General features: G+C 56.1%; 1 protein-coding gene across 4 annotated transcripts; it reads right to left on the bottom strand.

Annotated features, from left to right (window-relative positions):
• Positions 1–1,665: 1,665 nt before the first annotated feature.
• IMPDH1 (inosine monophosphate dehydrogenase 1) lies at positions 1,666–19,100 on the bottom strand. Of its 4 annotated transcripts, none has more exons than XM_036328772.1 (16): positions 18,847–19,100; positions 14,041–14,142; positions 11,456–11,504; positions 8,943–9,044; positions 8,721–8,795; positions 8,242–8,448; positions 8,020–8,107; positions 6,996–7,195; positions 6,291–6,381; positions 5,967–6,062; positions 4,473–4,616; positions 4,240–4,384; positions 3,812–3,955; positions 3,574–3,657; positions 3,025–3,041; positions 1,666–2,424 (listed from the first exon to the last, which is right to left on the bottom strand). In XM_036328772.1, the coding sequence occupies exons 1-16, from the start codon at positions 19,002–19,004 to the stop codon at positions 2,312–2,314; spliced, it is 1,815 nt and encodes a 604-aa protein (XP_036184665.1). In that variant the 5' UTR covers positions 19,005–19,100; the 3' UTR covers positions 1,666–2,311. The 4 variants fall into 4 exon arrangements, with proteins under 4 accessions (XP_036184665.1, XP_036184666.1, XP_036184667.1 ...); XM_036328773.1 differs by having other exon boundaries at positions 14,041–14,139; XM_036328774.1 differs by lacking the exon at positions 3,025–3,041 and having other exon boundaries at positions 18,847–19,098.
• Positions 19,101–22,348: the final 3,248 nt, after the last annotated feature.

The raw sequence follows: 22,348 nt of genomic DNA, 5'->3' as shown, positions 1-22,348 counted from the left end.
CAAGGCAAACCATGAAACATGGCATCATTTTGGTCCACCCCCTCTTATCCTTTCCCATCCCCTGGTCTCCAGGCATCCTTCTCCCACCCGGCTGGGTCATGTTGGGCTCTAGAAGCTCACGGAGGCCACAGACTCCAGGGCACAAGGCCTCTGAGGACTCAATGAGCCAGTCACTCTGCAACAACTCCTGGAACAGTGGTTGAACCAGCTCTGACCCCACCCAGCAGTCCTGCCATCTAGCCTTTTCCTTCTCATCCCTGATGATGCCATAAAGCTGGAAAGTGCCACAGTGAAAGGCTGGCCCCAGACCAAATGGCTCTTTCAGGAAGGGCCTGAGGGAGGGCAGGTACTGGCATGGCATGCCAAGTGTGGCCGGGCGGCAGCTGTGGTAGGCAGTCAGACATGAGCAGAGCAAGGATGATGGGCCAGGTAGAGAAGGTCACAGGGCAGAAAGACCTGGGTGCCTCGCAATGGACACTTGTAGGGTGGGACCTGATCCCCAGGGCGACCTTTCCTCCCCTAAATATCGCTCTACCTTGCGGTTTGGACCCCCTGACCGTTCCTCCATAGAGGCCTCAGTGGTATTTCAGCTCCAGGCCCAGAAAAGCAGCAAAACCAGACAAGCAGTGCCATGGCTGACGTCAGGACTGCCGCATTGATGGATGACCCCAGGACGCAGTGGGAGCACGCCAGCGCATTTTCCTTCCCTCTCCCCTCCTCCCAGGCGCATTACTATCACCTTCCTCACTCCCAAGCTCCACGGGCCCTTCCTTTGCTCTATAACTTGTTCCCTAAGCCCATTTCTTCTACAAATTACTTCTTCTACCTCTATATTTTATAAATGAATGGTCTCTTAGAGTTTGGGTCTTGGCTCTGAATTCTTTCCTAGCCAGAACTCAAGTACCGAGGTTGCTGAGCCAGGTCTGGTCTGATCCTACGGGTCTAACACCTGGTGCCGTCCCTGCCATTCCTGCTGCCTACAACACAGGCATGCGAATGCTTCCGGGTCCTCCCTGGGAACAAGGGCCTTCTGCACCCTCTGCTCATTCCCAACACAAGAGTATCCCAGGCCACCTTCCTTGCTTCTGTCCTGAATGGTGTCTGTACCTTGGGAGGGCAGCTGTGTGACCATTGCCCAACTGTAACAACAGAGTCAGAGGGAGACCATGTGACTGTCCCGGGACAGCTAGGGATACTCAGCAGTCCATGTGTCGGGCTGTCGCACCAGAAGGGGTTTGAGGCTGGGAGGTGGGTCATCAGCTGCACACGAACAGTGGGAGCTAACCCCCTCCACCTGGTCCCCACAGGTGTGTCTCAGCTAATGAGACCAAGGCCCTAGGCCTGGGGGTCAGGGCCACAGCCATGTTCTAATCCCACCTGTGCCAGGCTGAACCATTTGGCGTTACGAGGCTGTGATGGGTGCTTTCCGGCAGCCTCGGATGAGGTTCCCCTCCGCAATACTGCCTGTCTGCACAAGCTGCTGGCAGCGGGTCTGGGAGGCCTCCCACTCTGGCCCACCTATACCGCACCCCCTGGAGTACCTCAGCGCCCTCAGCACCTTCCTGGGGAGGCTGGGCCCGGCTCTGATGGGACTCTGGGCTCCAGCTCACCAGCAGGATGGGGGTCAACTGCTCAGTGGACAAGGGACAAAGACAGGACAGCAGAGACATTGTAACCTCTTGATTTATTCAGATTATTTAATATACAACATAACTGTGACGCAAAGTGTGCAAAGTTAAAGCCTTCAACTGCAGCTGAGAGGAGAGGGCAGGCTTGGTCCACCTGGGGATGGTGGTGAGTCAAAAATGATGGGCTGCCTCCTCCCCAGGGCAGGGGAAGAGAGAGTGGCCTGAGGAGCAGGAGGCCTAGGGCCAGGGGAAGGGGGCAGAGACCTCCCTCTGGCCTAGGTTAGGAGCCCAGAAGTACCCCATGGCTGAGAGGGCAGTAGCCCAGGAAGGAGCCAGAGGCAGGGCCAGGAGAGCACCATTTCTGGGGTGAGGGGTGGGGAGGAAGGAACCCTATAGGAGAAGCCAGGAGGGGCCACCTGCCCCAGGGGAGGGAGCCAGGCCGGAGCAGACTGCAGTGAGAAAACCTGAGGCAGGCGCAAGGCCTGAGAGCCCAGGTTGGTGGGCTCGGGGGGAGGGAGGGCTGAAGAAGGGGGAACCCGGTGGGGGCGCTCCTAGGGCAGCCAGGCCCCAGGAGCATCCTGACTCTGCAGGGGATGCCCAGCAAGGGCCCGCAGACCCTCCGAGTCTCCCCTGGTCTCTCCCTTGAAAGGAACTGGGCCCCATAGTGCAAATCTGTGGACCACTCAGTTATGGAGGGAGGCTGTGCCTAATGGGGGACCCTGGGGCGTGCCCTCTCTGCCACCTCGGCCTCCACCACAGCTTCCACCACCGTCCTCAGTACAGCCGCTTCTCGTAACTGTGGGGACAAGGCAGGAGGGCACTCAAAGTGGGCCTGTGGACCCTGCTCCCTTCCCAGACGCCCTGCCTAGGCCCGGGGGTGCCAGGCAGCCCCCCAGATGAAAGAGAGGCAGTGAACTGCAGAAGCTCCCGCCTCTCAGCCATGGGGGCGGGGGGAGAGCAGGCCCCGTGCCTCTGTGCTCCCAGGCCCAGAGACAGCCATGCTCCTTCAGGCCACCGTCAGAGCTGAGCAGACTGTCCTCAGTGCTGGGGTGGAGCGTCAGGAAGGCATACGCCTGACCACACTGAACCTCTGCTGCCCACGTCTCCATCCCAACCCTTCCCATCAGGTGGCCCAGGCCCCTGGTGGTCACTGGGTCCAGTCCAAGGCAGGCAGCCTCGGGCCTGTGGTCAGGGACATCGCACTGTACTACAGATTCTGCTGGAGGAGGGGCCACTGCTGGCTGCCCTCCCCACGGTGTTAGTCCTAGGGTCCATGTCCCATGATTACACCCCAGGGCCGCCCCCAATGCAGTGCCGCCCTCCCACCCCGAGCCCAGGTCCCACCCAAAGTGCCCCTGCTCTACTCTACGCTTGCCCGGGCAGCGCAGTTACTTACACGGCAGAAAGGTATAGCTACGGGAGGATGGGGCAGAAAGAGACAGAGGTTAGATGCCCGCCTATGCCTGGGGGACAGGCCCTCTCGACCAGGCGGGGCCACATGCCTGCTACTACTGCTGCTGACCAGCACTGCCCCCACCCATGGTCACCCCAGCGCTGGCCCTGGCAGCTGTCTCTCTGCTTCTCCCGCCAGAGGACTCGTCCCTAGCCTATACCTGCCTGCCTGGGGCTGCCACCAGCAAAAGCCCAACACTGCCAGCTCCTGCCACCAGCCACCAGCCACCAAGCTTGTAAGGAAGCAAGGGATGGGAGCCTAGGAGGAGCGGCCCAAGGAGAGGGGAGGGGCCTGTCTGCCTAAGGGCTCAAGGACAGGGCTCCAGGGTGGGTTGGGCCCTGGAGGAGAGGGTGATGGAGACACCCTGCAGCAATAACCATCCCTGGTGGAGATGGTCCGTGGGGCCCCTGAAACCTCAGCTCAGCCTCTGAACCACGGTCCCACCTGCCCGACCCAGTGCCAGCAGCTGGGGCAAGGAGGCCACCGACTTACGAGTGCAGGCCGTGGACACCACCCTCGATCTGAGCCGACATGGTCCGCTTCTCAAACTTGAGCTCTCCCGAGTACATCATGGACCTGCAGGCAGGTTGTTGGGGCAGGTCAGGGCACCAAGGGAAGAGGGGAGGGAGGAGAGAGAGGGAGGGAGAGGAAGGAAGCAGGGGTGGGGGAGCCAAGAGCCTCCCAGGTGCCACCCACCTGCCACGCCCTTGCCCCCAGTCACAGCACTCACCGCAGGACGGAGAGGCTCCGGGCACCAATATCCTGGCAGCCATGCTGGATCCCTGCTATGAGGTAGGGCACGAACTTCTGAATGGAGCCTTTGTCCTGGATGGAACCTGATACGCCCTGTGGGATCTTCACCTTATCCCCCTCACTGTATGGAGGGCAGGGAGACTGAGCCAGACAGCCCATGGCTCAGGGGACCTCACCCCATCTCTCAAGGGCACCAATGGAAGAACCCCCAAAGCAGCCACACCCCGGGCTAAAGCATAAGCAAGCATGGATTCCGAGTCAGGAGGTCCGCTACTTGTGCCCTGTGACTCAGTTCCCAGAAATATAATATGGAGACTCGGTGCTATTCGGGACGTCAAAGGCATGTGGGGACCCTTGAAGGGTTGCGGGCTGATCGGCCTGGGACCAGGGCTCAGGGCAGGGCACCTGAAGTATCGTTTCTGGCTGCTGCTGCTCTTCTCCATGGCATCCAAGGAGCCCATGCCCCGGTACTTCTTGAGCCTCACCCCATCAGAGAAGAAGTACTCGCCAGGGGCCTCCGTGGTGGCGGCCAGCAGGGAGCCCATCATCACTGCGGTGGGGGGAGGGGCAGGGTCAGTACCTCTAGCCCAGCTCCCAGCCCCTCACAGGCCTGCCCAATCCCCAGCAGACCCCCTCACCTGTGGATGCTCCCAGGGCCAGGGCCTTGACCACCTGCCCCACAGTCTGGATGCCACCGTCAGCTATGACTGGCACCCCAAAGCGCCGGGCGTACTCAGCCACCTTGTACACGGCGGTGCCCTGAGGCCGACCACAGGCCATCACTGTGGGAGGGGACACAAGACAGAGATGTCAACAGCAACAGAGGGGCCAGAGACAGGCCCCTTCTCCCTGTGCCCTACCTCCACTCAGGAAAAGGGACACGCCGGCCTCGATGTTTCTTCTGAGGGACAGACGGGTGGCAGCAAATAACACTAGGGTGGCTGTCACTCCAAAGACCCAGACCACCCCATCCACGACAGCGCTATGGGGCATTCTGATAGGAGAGGGGTCGGTACTGGCCTTCGGAGTACTGCACCCCCTACACTGGCGCACTCAGGCCTGGTGGCCCCCAGCCTCACCTCTCTCCATATGCAAGTTCCCCTTCGAGGCTCCGTTTGCAAAGCCTGCTACTAGGGTAATCATGACCTCCTTCGGGATATTATTGCTTTGCATTTGTTTAAGTTTAACTGTCCAATGTCCTTAAGTGTGAGGTTCCAAATGGGAATGATAAGGAACCAGCATGTATGAAGGGATGGATGCAAGGCCCGATAAAGCTGGGAAGAGGCCTTCTCCAGGGGGTCTTTTGTTTTATCTCTTTTGAATCCCAACTTTTAGGACAATGCCTGACACATAGGTACTCAATATTTGTTGAGTGACTGAGTGGAAGGCCCACGTTTCATCGCAGTGGTCAGCTAAAGTGAAGGGTAGAAACTTAAAAGCAGAGGCTCTGAAGACCAGAAAGGGAGATGTTTTGAGCAGAAAACCCCAAATTGATCACTCAGTGTTCTGGGGAAATGACCCTCCCTAGAGGGGCCAGTCCATCCCCTCAGGCCAAGCAAGGACCCACCCGTCAGCCTCCAGCCTCCAAGGAACACCCCTCAACCACAGGGGGACACATGGTCAGGGTCCCACTCCCCTCCTCATCGTGTTTGGGTATCTACCCTGCAAAAGGGCTTTGTGACTGAGTGGAACCCCTCCCTCGCTAGCAGCACACGGTGATAAAGTATACATCCTTAGACATTTAAGGACATGGCGTCTCCCTGACTTAGGTATCTGCCTTGTCACGAAGCTAATCCAAACTGTGAGCAAGCCTCCCATAAGCACCAGCCAGAGAAGTAGTCACAACAGCCTTGGGCCTCTAGCTTGGGTCTCCTTGACCAGAATCTGAGAAGCAGGCTGACACACACCTAAAGCTCTCAGTAACCTCATCTTACACCTGCCTCCCCCCAAGTCATTGAGCCAGACGGGCAGAGTCTGAGCCTGGGTCCTCCCCGAACCCCCCATCCCAGGAAGGAGCCTGGCTGAGCAAGCCACTCGGCATGTATCCATGGGACAAGAGTGAGGCCCCAGGGCCTATGGAGGGCCAGTGGGGTGTTCTCAGTGGCAGTCACTCTTCTCCTACTGATACCCACCTTCTTGGGTGATGCAGATGGAGCCACAGCCCATGCCCACACGTAGCCCGTCCACACCAGCATCAATCAGATTCTTGGCCTGAGCTGCTGTCACCACTGGGGGAAGGTGGGGAGTGCCAGGGAAAGAGGAACAGTATGAGGATGGGATGCCCTCGCCCTGCCCTGGGACCCCAGTCCAGCCCCACCCCCATCTACAGTGACCAAAGCCCATTCATTCAGCCCCCAGGCTCCCATGTAGATATGCCATCACCTTGGGATGCAGAAGGACAGGAAATTACATGGTGAGGGGGCAAGGGCCAGGGGTGATGGGGGCTCTACACTCACCATTCCCCCCAATCAGCTGGAGGTGGGGGTACTTCTTCTTGATATAGTGCACCATGGCGATCTGATACTCAGAGTTCCCTTGGGATGAGTCCTGAGAGGAGGGGAAGAGGGCAGCTTAGGCTATGATGGCTGAGGATCCTCCCTGGGAGAGGGGGTTCTGAGTGGACAAACTCCTAAAATTGTACAAAAATGCTCTGAGAATTTTTTTTTTTTTAGTTTTTTTTTTTTCTGGGAAGATACTTGACAGCTGATTCTCAAAAGAGCCTGCTTTCCTCCAAAAGCTAAGACCATTCATGTATAGTTTCACACCCACTGATGGACTGGTCCTCACAGCAAGGCCACCTGGGGCCTGTCCTGTTCCTACAACTCACCCACCAAGTGAAGAACTCAACCTCCTCAGCCTCCCTCTCTTCATCTGACAAGGGGTGTGGAAACTGTACCTGGGGGGCTGTTGGGAAGGCTGAATGAGACACAGAGGTCTTAGAGCAGGGCCTGACAAGTGGGAGGCTCCCCATTAATGTGAGCTATAACCATCAGGTCAACGTGTGAGTCGCCCAGAGGCCCTCAGAGGGGCCCACAGTTGGTCTTAGCTGTCAGTGCCACTGACCCTCCCGATTGTGGCTCCAGCCTCAACCAGAGGCGAACCTGGATTTCCCTAAGCCTCTACTGTACGGAGCCCCGCTGCTCCCAGGGGGGTGCCCGTACCAGCACTATGACATCGGCGCCCGCCTGGGTGAGCAGGTCCAAGCGATATTTGTCGTCCTCGCGGGTGCCCACAGCTGCCCCGCACAGCAGCTGCTTGTGGGAATCCTTGGAGGCTAGAGGGTAGTCCCGGTTCTTCTTCAGGTCAGTGCGGGCAATGATGGCCACCAGCTCGTCGCGATCATTGACAATGGGCAGCTTCCCTGAGGAGGAATGCAGCAGTGAGATGAAGGAGCCGCCTCTGGAGTCCTCTTGGGAGTGGGGTGGACCACGCCAGAGAGTCCACTGAAATACCCAAACCAGCCGCTAGGTGACAGCACCACCCAGGAAGCCCTCCTAGGGACCTGGACCTCTTCCCCAGGAACAGGAAGCAAAGGAACCTTGAAGCCAAGTGGGCTCCTGGAGCACTTCCTGCCCTGGGACCTGGCCAGGCTGGGGTGGGCAGCCCCTGAGCACTGGCAGCCTCTCACCTGCTGGGCCACAGGCCACAGTGGTCAAAAACTCCTAACCAGGGCACATACGTGAGGCTGTCCTGCAGGAGAAACATGTGCCCTGTACAATTCCACCCCCAGAGAACAATCCAGTGTGGGCCAGGGAAGCACGTCCCAGTGTCTCCCAGGGACCTAATGAATATTATGTCAACAATCCCATGTCAAATAGATTTAATTCCAGGGCTTCTCGGAGCCTTTAATAAGCTAATGTACAATTTGTTATGCATTGATAGGGAATATAGAAAAGAGCATTTTTCCGACTTATAAGCCCACAGAGCCCTTTTTTCATGATGAACATTTCCCAGGGCTACTTTTTTGGGGAAACCAATACCGTGAAGATGCTGAACAAGGGGCAGGCTTTCCTAAGCCAAGAAAAGGACCTCAGGAATCATGCTCCAGCCTGGGGTCATTCAAGCCTTCCCCAAGGCCCCGTCTGCTCGCTGGGACAACCTGCACGGCTGTGAAGGAGCAGGGGGAGCCGGGGTACAGGAAGCCCGGCTGGGCGGGTCTTGAGCTTTCTGCCTGCTCCCTGGTACCTTTCTTGCTGCGCTGCAGGATCTCATTTGCCTCTTTCAGTGTCACACCTGCTGGAGCCACCACCAGCTCATTCCGCGGTGTCATCACCTGTGGGGCCAGGAACATTTGCCTGCAGGTTGGCAGGTGAGAGAGAAGGGAGCCAGACCTCCCTCTGGTCCCTGTCACAGACAGCTTGAGGTCCTCTCTCTGCCCCGGCCACGCGTTCCCTGCCCTACAGGTACCTCGCTGAGGAAGACGGTGTGGTCCTTCTCTGCGAGAAAGTCGATGTCTCGGGAGGTGACAATGCCCACCAGCTTGCTGCCCATGGTGCCGGTCTCCGTGATGGGGATGCCAGAGAAGCCATGCCGAATCTTGGCCTCCAGCACGTCGCCCACGGTGTGCGAGGGGTTCAGCACCACAGGGTCCGTGATGAAGCCCTGCTCAAATTTCTGTGGGCAGAGACAGGGGAAAGGAAAGGCTGGAAGAAAGCCTGAGGTGGTGTCCAGCCTGGTCAAAGGGGGAGAAGGTGCCCTGGCCAGGGCCCTGAGTGGGGTGAGGGGCCAGTGGGAAATGAGGGCTGGGCCCTGTGCCCCCCACTGTGGAGAAGGGCAGACAAGACCCCACAGCAATCGACTAGGGAATGCACCAGCCTGCGGGGCTGGCCAGGGAGTTGGGGGCCGCCAGGTGGCATTTTCTTCCCGGGGGTAGGCCTGGTACTTGCCTTCACCTTCCGCACCTCATTGGCCTGGAACTCTGGAGTGCAGTTGTGGTGAATGAAACCAATACCGCCCATCAGCTGGGGTGGGAGGGAAGCACGGTCAGAGCCAGGGGCCCGCCCCTCCTCACTCTGAAAACCCCACCCCTGACTCCAATTCCTCCTGATGCCAGCCCACCCTATTCCATCCCCTCAACCCTGGACTCGCAACCCAGGTGCCCAACTCACAGCCATAGCGATGGCCATGTCAGCCTCGGTCACAGTGTCCATGGGGGAGGAGATCAGGGGCGTCTTCAGCGTGATCTTCCGAGTCAGAGCTGAAGTCAGGTCCTGAGGATGAAGGCACAGTGCAGGTGAAGAGTGTGATCATTCACTCCCCAAACATTCACAGAGCTCCTGCACGTACCCGGCACCGGGAAGGGCCTGGGGATACAGCAGTGAACAAAGCAGATGAGGCCCCTGCTATCGCTCCCATGGTTTAAACTCCACTGGGAAGTAGAAGACAAGCATGCAACACATGCATGAAATCATTTCAGCCAGGATGAAGGCTCCAAAGAAAAGCAAGAGGAAAAGTGACCACGGGAAGAGGGGTGTGGTGGTCAGGAAAGCCTCTTTCTCAGGAGACGACAAGTAGCGGCCAGTCCAAGTCTGAGGGACTGCGGTTCCAGCCTCTGATTCCCAGTCTTCCTGAGATGCATTTAAGAAAGAAAAAGGCGGTGGAGTAGAGGGAAGTGAGAGAGGCAGGTGGCTGGCGGGGCAGGAAGTGTAGCCTTGGAAGCCGGGGGCAGCTTAGATTCGGAGACGAAAAGCCACTGCCGGGGTCACAAGCAGAAGAGAGGCACCATTTGACTTATTTTAAAGAGGTCACTCGGCCTCCAATGTGGAGAATGGAGACTGGATTCCAGGTGACAAATCCTGGGGCAAGGGGACCGGCAAGGAGACCGCTGACAGGTCCAGGCAGAGGATGTGGAGACGGGGAGGGGGAAGGCATGGGAAGGCGTCTTTCGGCATCCAGGGAAGTAGATGACTGAGGGACTGCAGCTCAAGGAAAGGTCAGGGCTGCGGGTACAGATCTGGGAGGTATCTGCCTATGAACGGTAGGCAGGGCCAGATCATGAGGTGCGGGCCAACAGCTATGGATCCTAGACCCCAAATGCTCAGACACAGACTTTGGTATATAGTTTCTGGAGATTCACCTGAAGTCCATTCATAGACCCTGGTTAAGAGCCCTGGACCCATAGACTAGAGAACTCCTCCTTCTCCTCTCCCATCACACCACCGAAGAGCCACAGCCTTCACAACAGAGGCCACAGGACAGAGACCCTCGATGGCCGGGAGGGATCTGTTCTGTCCCCCTCTTCCTAGAATCCTACCCAGGGTCTGGCACAAAGCCAGGTGCTGGGTAAACTTGGTTCAACTGAACAGCTGAGCCATGAAGGCTTCCTTATTGCTGTCGTAAGGCAAATATCCAGAATAGCTCCAATTTCCCCCTAAAAATCTGTCTGGGTCAGCACTGGATACACGGGCTGGGCCAACACTTCCCCCGGGTCAAGCGAGCCAGGCACACTTAGGCCCTCTGGCCTTTCAAGAGAATCAGACCTCAGTAAATATCACTGATAACAGCGACAAGAGGAATGTTTTTTAGTATGTATGAATTCACCTTAAAATAATCTAACTTTTGCCCTAGCTGGTTTGGCTCAGTGGATAGAGCATTGGCCTGCAGACTGGAGGGGTCCCAGGTTCAATTCCGGTCAAGGGCGCATGCCCGGGTTGTGGGCTGGGTCCCCAGTGGGGGGCATGTAGGAGGCAGCCAATCGATGATTCTCTCTCTCATCATTGATGTTTCTATCTCTCTCTCCCTCTCCCTTCTTCTCTGAAATTAATAAAAATATATATTTTTAAAAATAATCTAACTTTTAAAAAATATTTTTTAATTGATATCAGAAAGGAAAGGAGTGATAGAAATATCAATGATGAGAGAGAATCATTGACAGGCTGCCTCCGGCACGCCCCACACTGGGGATTGAGCCCGCAACCTGGGCATGTGCCTTGACTGGGAATTGAACCATGACCTCTTGGTTCATAGGTCGACGCTCAATCACTGAGCCACGCCGGCCAAGCAAATAATCAAACTTTTCTGTGAAATAACTTACTTCTATCAGCACTACACCCCTAGATTCTGTGAGTTCATCATATGTTAATTAGGTAAAAGATATTGCTCATTCACTTGGCTTATAGCTGAACCCTTCAGGCAAGCAAGGCAAATCTAACTTCTTTAAACCCTCTTGCCAATTCTTGTATATCTGGATCTGTGAACAAGTCTGTCCATGTCATTCAAAGTCTGCATCATTTTATTGGCTTCTATCATGTCCCTGCTCAGCATTTCAGACAAAAACCCGATCCTTCCAGTTTACAGTAAAAAGACAGCCACAAAAAAAAAAAGACAGCCACATGCACGCCCACCCCCTTCCCTGTGAACTTCGTGGCAGGCTCTGTCAGTGACAGAGAGCCCTCTGGCCCTGGGCCAGGCCCACCACTCAGGATACCGCGAATCCCTGCAGCTGCCTCTGCCACATTAAGCACAGCCCATTGCACTGTGTCAGCTTCTCTGGCAGCAATAAAGGCTACATCCACCACATTCCCAAGAAAAGCCTCTTCTCTTCCTGCCCTTGAGCAAGAAATCAGCCTCTTCCACCATATGCACAGCCTCTCTCCCCGGGGTTAGCAGAAGAGGTACTCACCACCTCATCAGCTATGAAGTCTATGAATCCTGGGAGAATCAGGAAGTCGCTATGAAGAAAGAAAAGTGAGTGTTACTGGATGAGAAGGGGTACTTAAAAGGGGCAGGGCCTGCCATGCCAGGGGAAGCAGCATGGGGTAGGGAGAGGGGCAGCGCCTGGAGCCCTCTGGTCCCTGCTGTCCCTTCAGGCTGAACCCGTCTTGTTCCCCCGACTAGGATCTTGCTGATTTCAGCTCAGAGAGCTACACACAAAGGCAGTGGAAGGTCTATGGACCTGGGGTGCCACCAAGGCAGTTGCTCAAATGTCTGTTGCCTCCAGGGCTCAGAGTTCACCAAGGAACATAAAAGTTCCCACAATGCCACACAAGGCAGATACATGGCCTGCCCTCGAAAGCGTCTCTATCTTAATAGAGGGAGATGACAGGGAATAAACCCGAGAACAACTTATTTATTAATTTTAAATATATTTTTATTTATTTCAGAGAGGAAGGGAGAGGGAGAGAGAAATAGAAATATCAACGATGAGAGAGAATCATTGATCAGCTGCCTCCTGTATGCCCCACACTGGGGATCAAGCCTGCATGTGCCCTGTCCGGGAATTGAACCGTGACCTCCTGGTTCATAGGTCGACGCTTAACCACTGAGCCAAGCCGGCTGAACCTGAGAACAATTTATAAGTGCAGCATATGAACACCACACAGCACAGGACAAGCTGCACACAGCCAAGTGTCAGGGCTGCTCAGTCACACAAGTTTCAGAACAGCTCGAGGGAATCCAGGGGGCTGAGCAGGAGCCGGGCATGTTCTGACAAAGTAGGCATTGCTGCCTGCCCAGTTGGACTGAAGCAACCAACAGGCATGGCCTGAGATGGGAAAGGGGAGGAAGGGGCCTTCTGGTTAGGACCAGAACCCTGGGGTCCCAGCCAAAGCATGGCAGCTGTAACACACTAGACTGGGCCGTGGTCACAGCAAACCCCAGAAGAGGGTACAGGCCTGCACAAGTATGGCAAAGCACAGTACACAGCCCAGGGGCCCCGATGGCTCAGTCCCCCCACACTTCAGGAACACTCCCAACTTGACTAAGAAAAGCAGCTGGCACCTGAGCACAGGAAGGAAAAGCAACAGGGTGAATGGGAGGGGTGGGGTCTTTAACCTCCCAAGGCCAAGAGCAACTCAGAGCAATATCCCTAGGGAGTTTCCTTGGCAGACTCTAGTGAAAAATATATCAAAGGGATACTCTCTCCCCCCTCATCAAAGACTGCCAAAGAGCCATAGCCGGTTTGGCTCAGTGGATAGAGCGTCGGCCTGAGGTCTGAAGAGTCCTGGGTTCAATTCCGGTCAAGGGCACATGCCTGGGTTGCGGGCTCTATCCCCAGTAGGGGGCGTGCAGGAGGCAGCCCTTCAATGAGTTTCTCTCATCATCGATGTTTCTATCGCTCTCCCTTTCCCTTCCTCTCTGAAATCAATAAAAATTTTAAAAATTATAAAAAAATGAAAAAGACTGCCAAAGAAAGAGAATCTTAACTGCCTCTGACCCATGGCAGCCCTTCTTGCTGAATAGCAAAGAGGCTCTGTGGCTCACGTTCAGGCTGGAGAAGAAATGCAAGAGTCGGGGCCCTTTGACATGTCCTAGGTATCTATGCACCCCTCACCTGGCCCACATCCCAGCTATGGGCAGGCAGGAGACACCTGGTGTCTAGGGAAACTGCCTGCCCAGCAGAAGCGCTTACAGGCAAGGGCAGGGACTGGCAGGGACTGGCAGGAGACTGGGCAGGGGTGCTCTTGGCTGGCCAGCAGCCCCACTCCGCCTCAGCCCCAAGCTTCTGATGCTCCTTCCTGGCATGGACACAGTCCTGCAGCCAGAAGGAGAGCTAGTGCCAGGCCTGCAGCCCGCAGGACAACTGGCCCAGGGCCCACAGAAAAGCCAACTAAAGCCAGAGGCAGAGAGAAAAAGGTCTTGATCTCCTCCAAAATCCCATGTGGGGTGGCCTTGGGGGTGGCAGTCACACAATACTCATTCCCAGGGGGGCACTAGTGCTAACCTGTGGGCCGACAGAGGCGCAGTGTAAAGAGGACTGGACGATGGGAACAGGGAGACAGACACCCCCACGGTCCAGCTGGGCCTCTCCTGGGGGCAACACCCGAGCAGCTGTCATAGTTGGGCTGCAGGCCCTCTCTGCCTTCCCAGTGACGCTACGAGTGAGTGAGAGGAGGTCCTGCACCAAGGTCTGGGCAAAGTCTCCATAACTCCTACATCTCAGGTTCCCACACACCCCAAGGCCCCTTCAAGCAGCCAATATGCCCATGCGAGGGGGAGGGGCAAGGCCGGGCCCGGATCTACCCAGAAACGGGGCATGGCACCTAGGGCCGCGAGGTCGCTATGCCACGTCCATCTGCACTCGGCAGTGGCCGCCTTCCTTCCCTTGCTCAGCCCCCCGCCCCCCATCCTCCTCCTCCCCGCCCGATCGCTCCCAGCCGCCGGGATCGCGGCTGCCACCGCAGACGCGGCGCACGTGCAGGGCCCGAGCCGGGGGACCGCGGCGCGTTCGTCCCCGCACTCCGGTGGGGCCGGGGCCCCCGCGCTTACTTGTAGGTGAGCCCGTCGGCGTTGGCGAAGAGCTGCTGCGCCGTGAGCCCATCGTCGGGCACGTAGCCGGTGCCGCCGCTGATCAGGTAATCCGCCATGCTGCTGGGGCACACCGCGACCCGACATAAACACCCGCGCGGGCCGCCCCGCCGCTGCTCCCGCAGCTGCTGACGCCCAGGCCACGCCGCTACCGCGGGCCGGGCCGGCCGGGGGCGGGGGCTGCGGCAGCCGGGCTGGCCCTGGGCGCCGCCCTCTCCTCCCGCCCCTCCCGCGGGAGTCCACCGCCTCCGCCCCGCGCCGCGCCGCGCCACCGCACAAAGGGCCCCGCGGAGCCAGCCCAGCGCGCGCGCGCACACACGCACGACCTGGGCTGGGGTAGCGGGTGCGAATCGGGAAGGGGCAGGGGGTGCACCCCCGCCCCGCGAGCCAAACCGGGACACGCCCCCTGCGCCGCGCCCGGCCCCGCCTCCTAGGCCCCCTGCAGCGCGCCCCCAGGCCCGCTCGCTGCCTGGCCCACCCCAGTTCACCTGGCCTCCACCGGCATGGGTCTCCCCTGGCCTCCTCCACACCCCCAGGGACCTCTAACACGGTCTGGCTTTCCAAGGCTAAGGCCCAAACTGTGACCAGGAGTCCGGAGTCCTGTCGGGGCCAACAGCTCCCCAACACATAGGAGTTTGAGGATGCACCTTCCCTCAAATCCCACCTTCCCCAATCCCGACCTCATTCCTAGAGGGAGGGCATTCTTACCAATGACACTCCCTGATCTTTGGGGGGCCTTCAAGCCCTCTGCAGTTTACAAGGCATTTTTCATCAATGAGCATATTCACTCTACAATCTATTAAATTGCCAATTATTAGGTGTCCCCACTTTACAGATGCAAAACCCACAGTTCAGAAAGCAAAAGGGTGGGGGGTACTGCCTCTGACTTCTGTCCCCAGCTCCGAACGTGGTAGGGATACCAGAGGGAGAAGTTTGTTTTCATTTGGGAGGGTAGTGTGGTGGGAAGAAGAGAGAGGATCACAGGCCTGCCTTAGGCAGGTAGGGATGCATGCAAATTGGGACAAAGGCTAGAGAAGTTTTGAGAATTAGCCAAGGGGGGGGGGGGGGGATGGTGTGGCAGGGGGAAGACCCTTTCCTATTGGGTGATCAGCACTGTTAATGCTACTTCCTGAGCAAAGCTAGAGAGTAGATTCCCCCACCCAAACCGCCTGGTCCCCCCCTTCTCTTCCTGTGGTCCCCACAGCTCACTTCTTGGTGAGGTGAGAGAAAGGCTGGGCAGGGACACAGTCCTCTCCCTGGCACGGTGGCTGTCTGTAGTGCTCTCCCCATTCCTCCCCAACTCTGGGAGTCTGGGTTTGTTTACCTCTCAGCAGTGTGGTGACAGCCAGGCCCAGGGGAGTCTCCCTGAGATGCCCAGCCTCCCCCCAGTGACACCCCTCCCGCCCCCCCCCCCCCCCCGCGCCCCCGGGGAACCTACCAGGAAAACACAGACTGTTCCATCTGTGTGCAGAGGGGAGGGGAGGCCTCTCACAGAGCTAGGGCGATGAGGCTGGGAGTGCTGGAGGAGCTCACAGATTTCCGGAGTGTCCTCTTTCCTCTTCCTGTGAAGGACTGGAACATCACAGACCCTCCCCGCCAGTGGAGCCCCAAGGAGAGTTCCTGTTGGGGGCCTCTGAAGGCCCTCTGGCATTGGCAGGAAGAAAGCCCGCCTGCTGGGGTTCTCTGCTGAGGCTTGCCATGGACGCCCTGGGAGCACTTCCGATTTCTTGGCTCTTATAAACTCATCTAGAGGACATGTGCCTTATGGGGAAGGGGGTTACCCTGAGGGGACCAGCACTAGGACCTGTTAGTGGTCACCTGGAAGCAGAGTAGTGAGACCAGGCAAAGACAGCACCCTGGCCATTCAGGGTAATGGCAGCCTGGGTAATGGCATTGCAGGCAGAGAGCACAGGCTGTCCATGTGATCGCTCTGGGTTTCTAAGGAACCTGCCCTGGGTCACTATCCCCTAAGCATGGGTCGGAAGTGGCTAGGGTACTATTTAGGGTTCCACCAGGCTGGAAGTCCAGGATAGCAGCTGGGCTCTGCCATCTCTAGTGACATGTGCCCCAATCTACAGCTCAGACCCAGGGGAGCAGGCTGCTAGACTGAGTTGTGAAGAGGGTCCCTTTCCTGGTGACAACAGACCGCACAGCCCTACTCCCCTTCTCCTGTCGCCCCACACCTCCTCCTGCTTTGACCTGTGTCAGGGCTCCTCATTACTCTAAGCTGCTGGGCTCAGCCCTGGGTTAGGCTGCCCTTTTCCAGAGACTGTTAATCCACCTCCCCCCTCCCTCCTCCCTCCTCCCTCTTCCTGATCTCCCCTAGCTGCTTCCTCCATGGGGAGGAGACACCAGGCAACCAGTGGGCCTCCTCAGCCAAGGAAGGGCTGTTGGTCCCCTGAGGCTCCCCACCTAGCAGCTGTGAAGGCAGCAGGGCCGGATAGCGGGCCTAAGTCCCTTCCAGTCCTTTCCTCGGGGTGGGGGGAGGGACTGGTGTCCTAGCTGGGCATCAAGATCCATGCAGGCAGCCCTGAGGTCTTTATCTGGCCTGGGCTGTTTGAATGGGCAAGATTTCAAAACATTTTTAGGGTGAGTTGTGGGGGGTGGGGGCAATAACAACACTGGCATTGCTAAGCTGGGACAGGAGACATGGCTACCCCAAAACAAGCCAGAGAGCAATAACCCTGACCTCAAACCCAGGGCTTCTCTTATATGCACTCCTATGTTCATAGCAGCACAATTCACCATAGCTAAGATTTGGAAACAGCCTAAGTGCCCATCAACAGATGAGTGGATTAAAAAAACTGTGGTACATTTACACAATGGAATTCTACGCTGCGGGGGGAAAAAAGAAGGAACTCTTGCCTTTTGCAACAGCATGGATGGAACTGGAGAGCATTATGCTAAGTGAAATAAGCCAGTCAGAGGAAGATAAATACCTCATGATCTCACTCATTTGTGGAATATAGAGAACAACATAGACCAGCCGTGGGCAAACTACGGCCCGCGGGCCGGATCCGGCCCGTTTGACATGAATAAAACTAAAAAAAAAGACCATACCCTTTTATGTTATGATGTTTACTTTGAATTTATATTAGTTCACACAAACACTCCATCCATGCTTTTGTTCCGGCCCTCCGATCCAGTTTAAGAACCCATTGTGGCCCTCGAGTCAAAAAGTTTGCCCACCCCTGACATAGACTGATGAACAGGGACAGATCCAAAGACAAGAGAAACAGCGATCAGACTATTAATCCCCAGAGGGAAAGTAGGGAGGGAGGGGGCAAGGGGAAGAGATCAACCAAAGGATTTGTATGCATGCATATAAGCCAAACCAATGGACATGGACAACGGGGGGGGGGGGGGGGGGGGGGGGTGAGAGCATCAGGGGGGGGGAGGATGGGAATTTAATGGAGGGGGATGAGGACACATTTGTAATACCTTAACTAATAAAGAATTAAAAAAAAAACAAACCCAGGGCTTCTCGTAGAACCCTGTCCTCTTCCCACAGCTCTCAGCCAGCAGCAGCAGGTGGAGGTCTAGCCAGCAGGTTTTGAATCTCATTACACCACCTGCCTGGGGCTCAGGTTTTACACAGGCTCTTTGGAGCCTGGGGTGGGGTGGGGATGGCCCTCGGTGCAAAGAAGGGGTGCTCCTGGTCTGAGCTCTGATAGACTTTTCAATACCTGCTCTAGTCAGGTCATTGCCTCTATCAAGCCGGGGGTGCTCCAGCCCACTCCCTCACATCCTGTGGCCTCTCTGTATCACCCCAGACCCTGAGCCCCAGTAGTTAAGATTTCTAGGATAGGAGGAAGGATGGGGTTGCCCAAACCTGACTCAATTCTAGAGTGGCAGCCTATGGGGCAGGAGAGGCCAGGCTTTACCCAGCACCCCTTAAGCGGTTAGATTAGAAGTTCTTACGTAATCAGCCAGGCCCTGGGTAGAGCTGCAGGGCTAATTCCCCCCAGACTCGCCCCCCCTCCCTCCAACCCAGCTTCCCAGTCACCTCCCCAAGCTGCTGAGCACCAACAGATGGGGCAGAGAAAGAAGTCCAAATCCTCTGGACCGGAAGGACAGTGGGCCTGCATTTCAAACTGTGATACAATCCAGAGATTAGCTACCGTCTCTTTTTCAGCCAGTCCCCTGGGGATCGGCTCAACACTCCCACTCTTCCGCCAATGACCCTTACAGACCCCAGCAGACTAAGGGCAGGAGCGGGTCCTGCATCTTAGGAGCGATCCTGATGTGAGCTGCACTGGCAGCCTCATCAGACCTCAGTGAGCAGTGAGGAGGGGACAGCGTCCTCACCAGCTCTGAGAAGGCCACCCATCGGGACACCTACACCTGCCAGTAAGAAGACTCTAAGAGGAAACAAGCTAAGGAGGAGGAAGCACAGTTGGGTAGGTTCTCCAACAAGCACTGTTTGAACCCCTGTAGTCGAAGCCACTTGGGCCAGGTGTCGTCGGGTGTGTATTCGGAGGTCTGATCCAGGGCTAAGATTTTAGGGAGCGTTTTTTTTTTCTTTCCGATTTACTCCCCGGTGCACCGCAACACCGAACCCTTTTCACAGTGCCTGCCTGCATGCCCCAACCGAAGCTGGGTGCTCGGCGTCTGAGCCCCCCGTTTTCAGGAAGTTAGAGGTGGAGGCGGTAAGAGGGTCAGGAGAGTGGGGTCTGCCCCCGCCCTCCCGCACAGAGCCGCCAGGTACCCCGAGCCGCCGCCGCGCCCGCCCCGGATGCGCCCCGCGCGCTCTGCCCTGGGCGTCACCTCTCGGGCTCGCAGCCGGCCTGCAGCAGGCGGGCGCTGTACCGCTGCGCCGCCGTCTCGTGTCCCGGGTGCTGCCGGGGTCCCAGCTCCGGAACAGCGGCGGCTCCGCCTTCCTGCGGTGGCCCCAACCCGGGTGGCACAGTGAGCGGCCCCTCCATGCAGCCTACGGTTCGGGGCGGGCGGGAGCCCCTCCGTTCGGAGGCTCCCCGGGCCCCAGCTGGGGAGTGAGCGCAGCCAGCCGCATCCCTGGGACGGAGCCGGACCTCCGGGGCGGGGCTTGTGTGCCGAGGGCGGGGCAGCTCGGGCGGCGGGGCTGGGCGGGGGGGAGGGACGAAGGGAAGGTCCGGAGTCCTCTGGACTCCGCCCTGGCGCAGCGCTCCTCCCAGCCCCTCCGCGCTGCCGCCCAGACTCCCTAGTCTGTACCGTCCGGGATTCAGCGAGCTACCCTTGCCCCTTGCCTGCCTTACGGACCTTCCAGGTTCTCCTGGTCCCTTCTGAGGACCCAGAAGAGGAAAGGAGGGCAGTGTCTTTAGAGGCCGGGGTTTTCTTCGTGGTTTGTGCCGGTCCCAATGCCTGTTACCGACGTTAGCACGCTACTTTGGAGCGCCTAGGACTAGGTCCTAGGCAGGACCTGCCAGCGGCAGACCTCCCTCGCCAGGACGGAAGAGGCGGGGACCACCCACGTCCCTTCGCTCTGCCCTCTTTGCCTATTCAACAGACTTCCTCCGACGGAAGGAAAGTAGATTTTCCTCGGTTCTTACCTGCCCCTACCTGAGGAAGGAAGAGAGAAGGCTGCAGGCGCCTTAAGGAACAGTCCTTGCCTGCCCTCCCTGAGTGACCCCACAACCAAGGATGGGGGCTCAGCGCACAGGGCCTCAAACTTGTTCACCTACTGGCTGGAAAGCACACCCTTTCCTAAGTCATCTTTGTTATCATCGTTGACTGTTGGTGGAGCGCCTAGCAAAAGTGGCAAGGAGAGGTAAGAGTCCTTGCCCTCAGGCAATATCTTTGAGAAGACAGTAGATAAACAATTCTTAGGAGACAGGCCCATAAGCCAGGACCACAGGGAAACGGAGGCAGAGTTCAATGGAAAATCTAGATGCCAAGCAGTTTGCAGGCATCTAGTAAATCCTACCTTCCCTAAACCAGAGACACTTACAAGTAAATGGTTTGCACGTCTCCCCAACCAGAGGGTAAATGCTTAAATCACCCTACTCAGGGAGACAGCAGAAATCCAATTAGTGCCATTGGCCAGCCGCTGGACAGACGAAGTTAAGGGAAGAAATTTCATTTTGGCACATCAGCATAAAACTGATGAATATTCCATTGAGATCCCCCCCTAAGACCTTCCTTAAAGGCCCAGCCTTTATAACCCCTCAAAACAAAGGTCCAGAAAGAAAAAACAAAAAAATCAAAGGTCCAGCTCCTGCTCTCCCTCCCGGGTGCATGCCCGCGCCTCCTCCCTCTTCTTCCCGAAAGGCACGAATCTCTTAAACTCTAAGGGACCCCACGTGGCTTGCAATCAGGACAGCAACGGACAATGGTAGTTCATCCCCTAACAGTAACGGGCAAGCCCCTGGAACTGTCCCCAGAGCCCTTTTTCTTGGAGTTCTTAATGAGCCAAAGCAGACCAGGTTCATTTCCCCAGCCCTTTCTTGTCTCTCTGTCCCCAGCTTTAATAAATGCCCTCTAGAATGAATCTGGACTCATGTTTTGAGAATTTTCCTGCATGAAGTCAAGAACCCACACACTACCAGCTAGCCCTAGGCAGACCTGTTCAGGGCCAGGTCCCCTTTCTGGTAACATTTATACCATATACTTTTTTAAAATTGGCAATCTGCCCTGGCCAGTGTGGCTCAGTGACTAGAGCATTGGCCCGCACACTGAAGGGTCCCAGGTTTGATTCCTACAAGGGCAGGTACCTGGGTTGCAGGCTGGATCCACGAGTTCGGGAGGCAGCCAATGAATGTCTCTCTCACATTGATATCTCTCTCTCCCCCACTCCCTTCCTAGATCCCTCCCTTCCACTCTATAAAAAAATCAATGGAAAAATATCCTCAGGAGAGGATTAACAAAAACACAACAAAACAAAAAAACATAGTGACAGTGGGCCAATGGATAGAGCATTGGCCTGTGGACCCAAGGGTCCCAGGTTCGATTCCGGTCAAGGGCGGGAACTTTGGTTGCAGGGTCCTCCCTGGCCCAGGCCCTGGTCAGGGCACATGCAGGAGGCAACCAATTCATATTGTTTCTCTCACATTGCTATTTCTGTCTTTCCCTCTCTCTTCCACTTTCTCTAAAAATCAATGGAAAAATATCCTCAGGTGAGGATAAAAAAGAAAAATACTGACATTGGGTGCATTTCAAAGAAGTAGAGTTGTCCTGGCCAGTTTTGCTCAGTGATTAGAGCTTTGGCCCTCAAACTGAAGGTCGAGGGTTCGATTCCTGGTGATTCCTGGTCAGGGGCACGTACTGGGTTTGATACCCAACACCAGTCAGGGCATGTGTGGGAGGCAAACCAATCAATGTGTCTCTCCCATGTGGATGTTTTTTTTTTCTCTCTCTCTCCCCCTCCCTCCCTCCCTTCCACTCTGTCTGAAAATCAGTGGAAAAGGGGGGAATAACCTCAGGTGAGGATTTAAAAACAAAGCAGCTGGGCCAGCGTGGTTCAGTGGTTGAACACTGACCTATGAACCAGGAGGTTACGGTTCTATTCCCTGTCAGGGCACATGCCCCGGTTGTGGGCTTGATCCCCAGTATGGGGCATGCGGGAGGCAGCCAATCAATGATTTTCTCTCATCATTGATGTTCCTATCTCTCTCCCTCTCCTTTCCTCTCTGAAATCAATTTAAATATATATATATATATATATATATATATATATATATATATATATATATATATGTTTTGTGGTTTTTTTTTAAAGCAAGCAAAACAAAATAGATCCAGAGACATAGAAGCCTGGAACAGACTGTGGAATCTCAGAGGGAAGGCAGTGGTGTGTGAGAAGAGATCAACCAAAGAACTTGTATGCATATGTGCATAACCCATGGGCACAGACAATAGGATGGTGAAGGCCTGGGGCAGGGGACAGGGGCCTACAAGAGATCAATGGGGGAGCTTATGCAATACTGTCAACAATAAAGATTTAATATTCTTTTAAAAAGCAGAGTTATGGGTCAGCAACTATTTCACAAAGGAAATTGATGAGAGGAAATAAAAAACTTTAATATGCAAAAAACAAAGGAAATTAATTTATATAATGATAAGTTTTTAAAATTGATTTTTAGAGAGGGGAAGGAAGAGAGATTTGTTGTTCCACTTCTTTATGCATTCATAGTTTGATTCTTGTATGTGCCCTGATGTACGGGCACATCTTGGCTTATCGAGATGACGCTCACTCTATCCAACTGAGCTACCTGGCCAGGGCCAATGGCAAGATCTTAACTTTTATCCTGCCTGGTACCTTTTCCTATATGTGTATGCACCCACTCTCCAGATT

This window comes from Myotis myotis, unplaced genomic scaffold, assembly GCF_014108235.1.
Source record: "Myotis myotis isolate mMyoMyo1 unplaced genomic scaffold, mMyoMyo1.p scaffold_m19_p_11, whole genome shotgun sequence".
Lineage (NCBI taxonomy): Eukaryota > Metazoa > Chordata > Mammalia > Chiroptera > Vespertilionidae > Myotis > Myotis myotis.
This window is presented reverse-complemented; position numbering and strand designations above follow the sequence as displayed.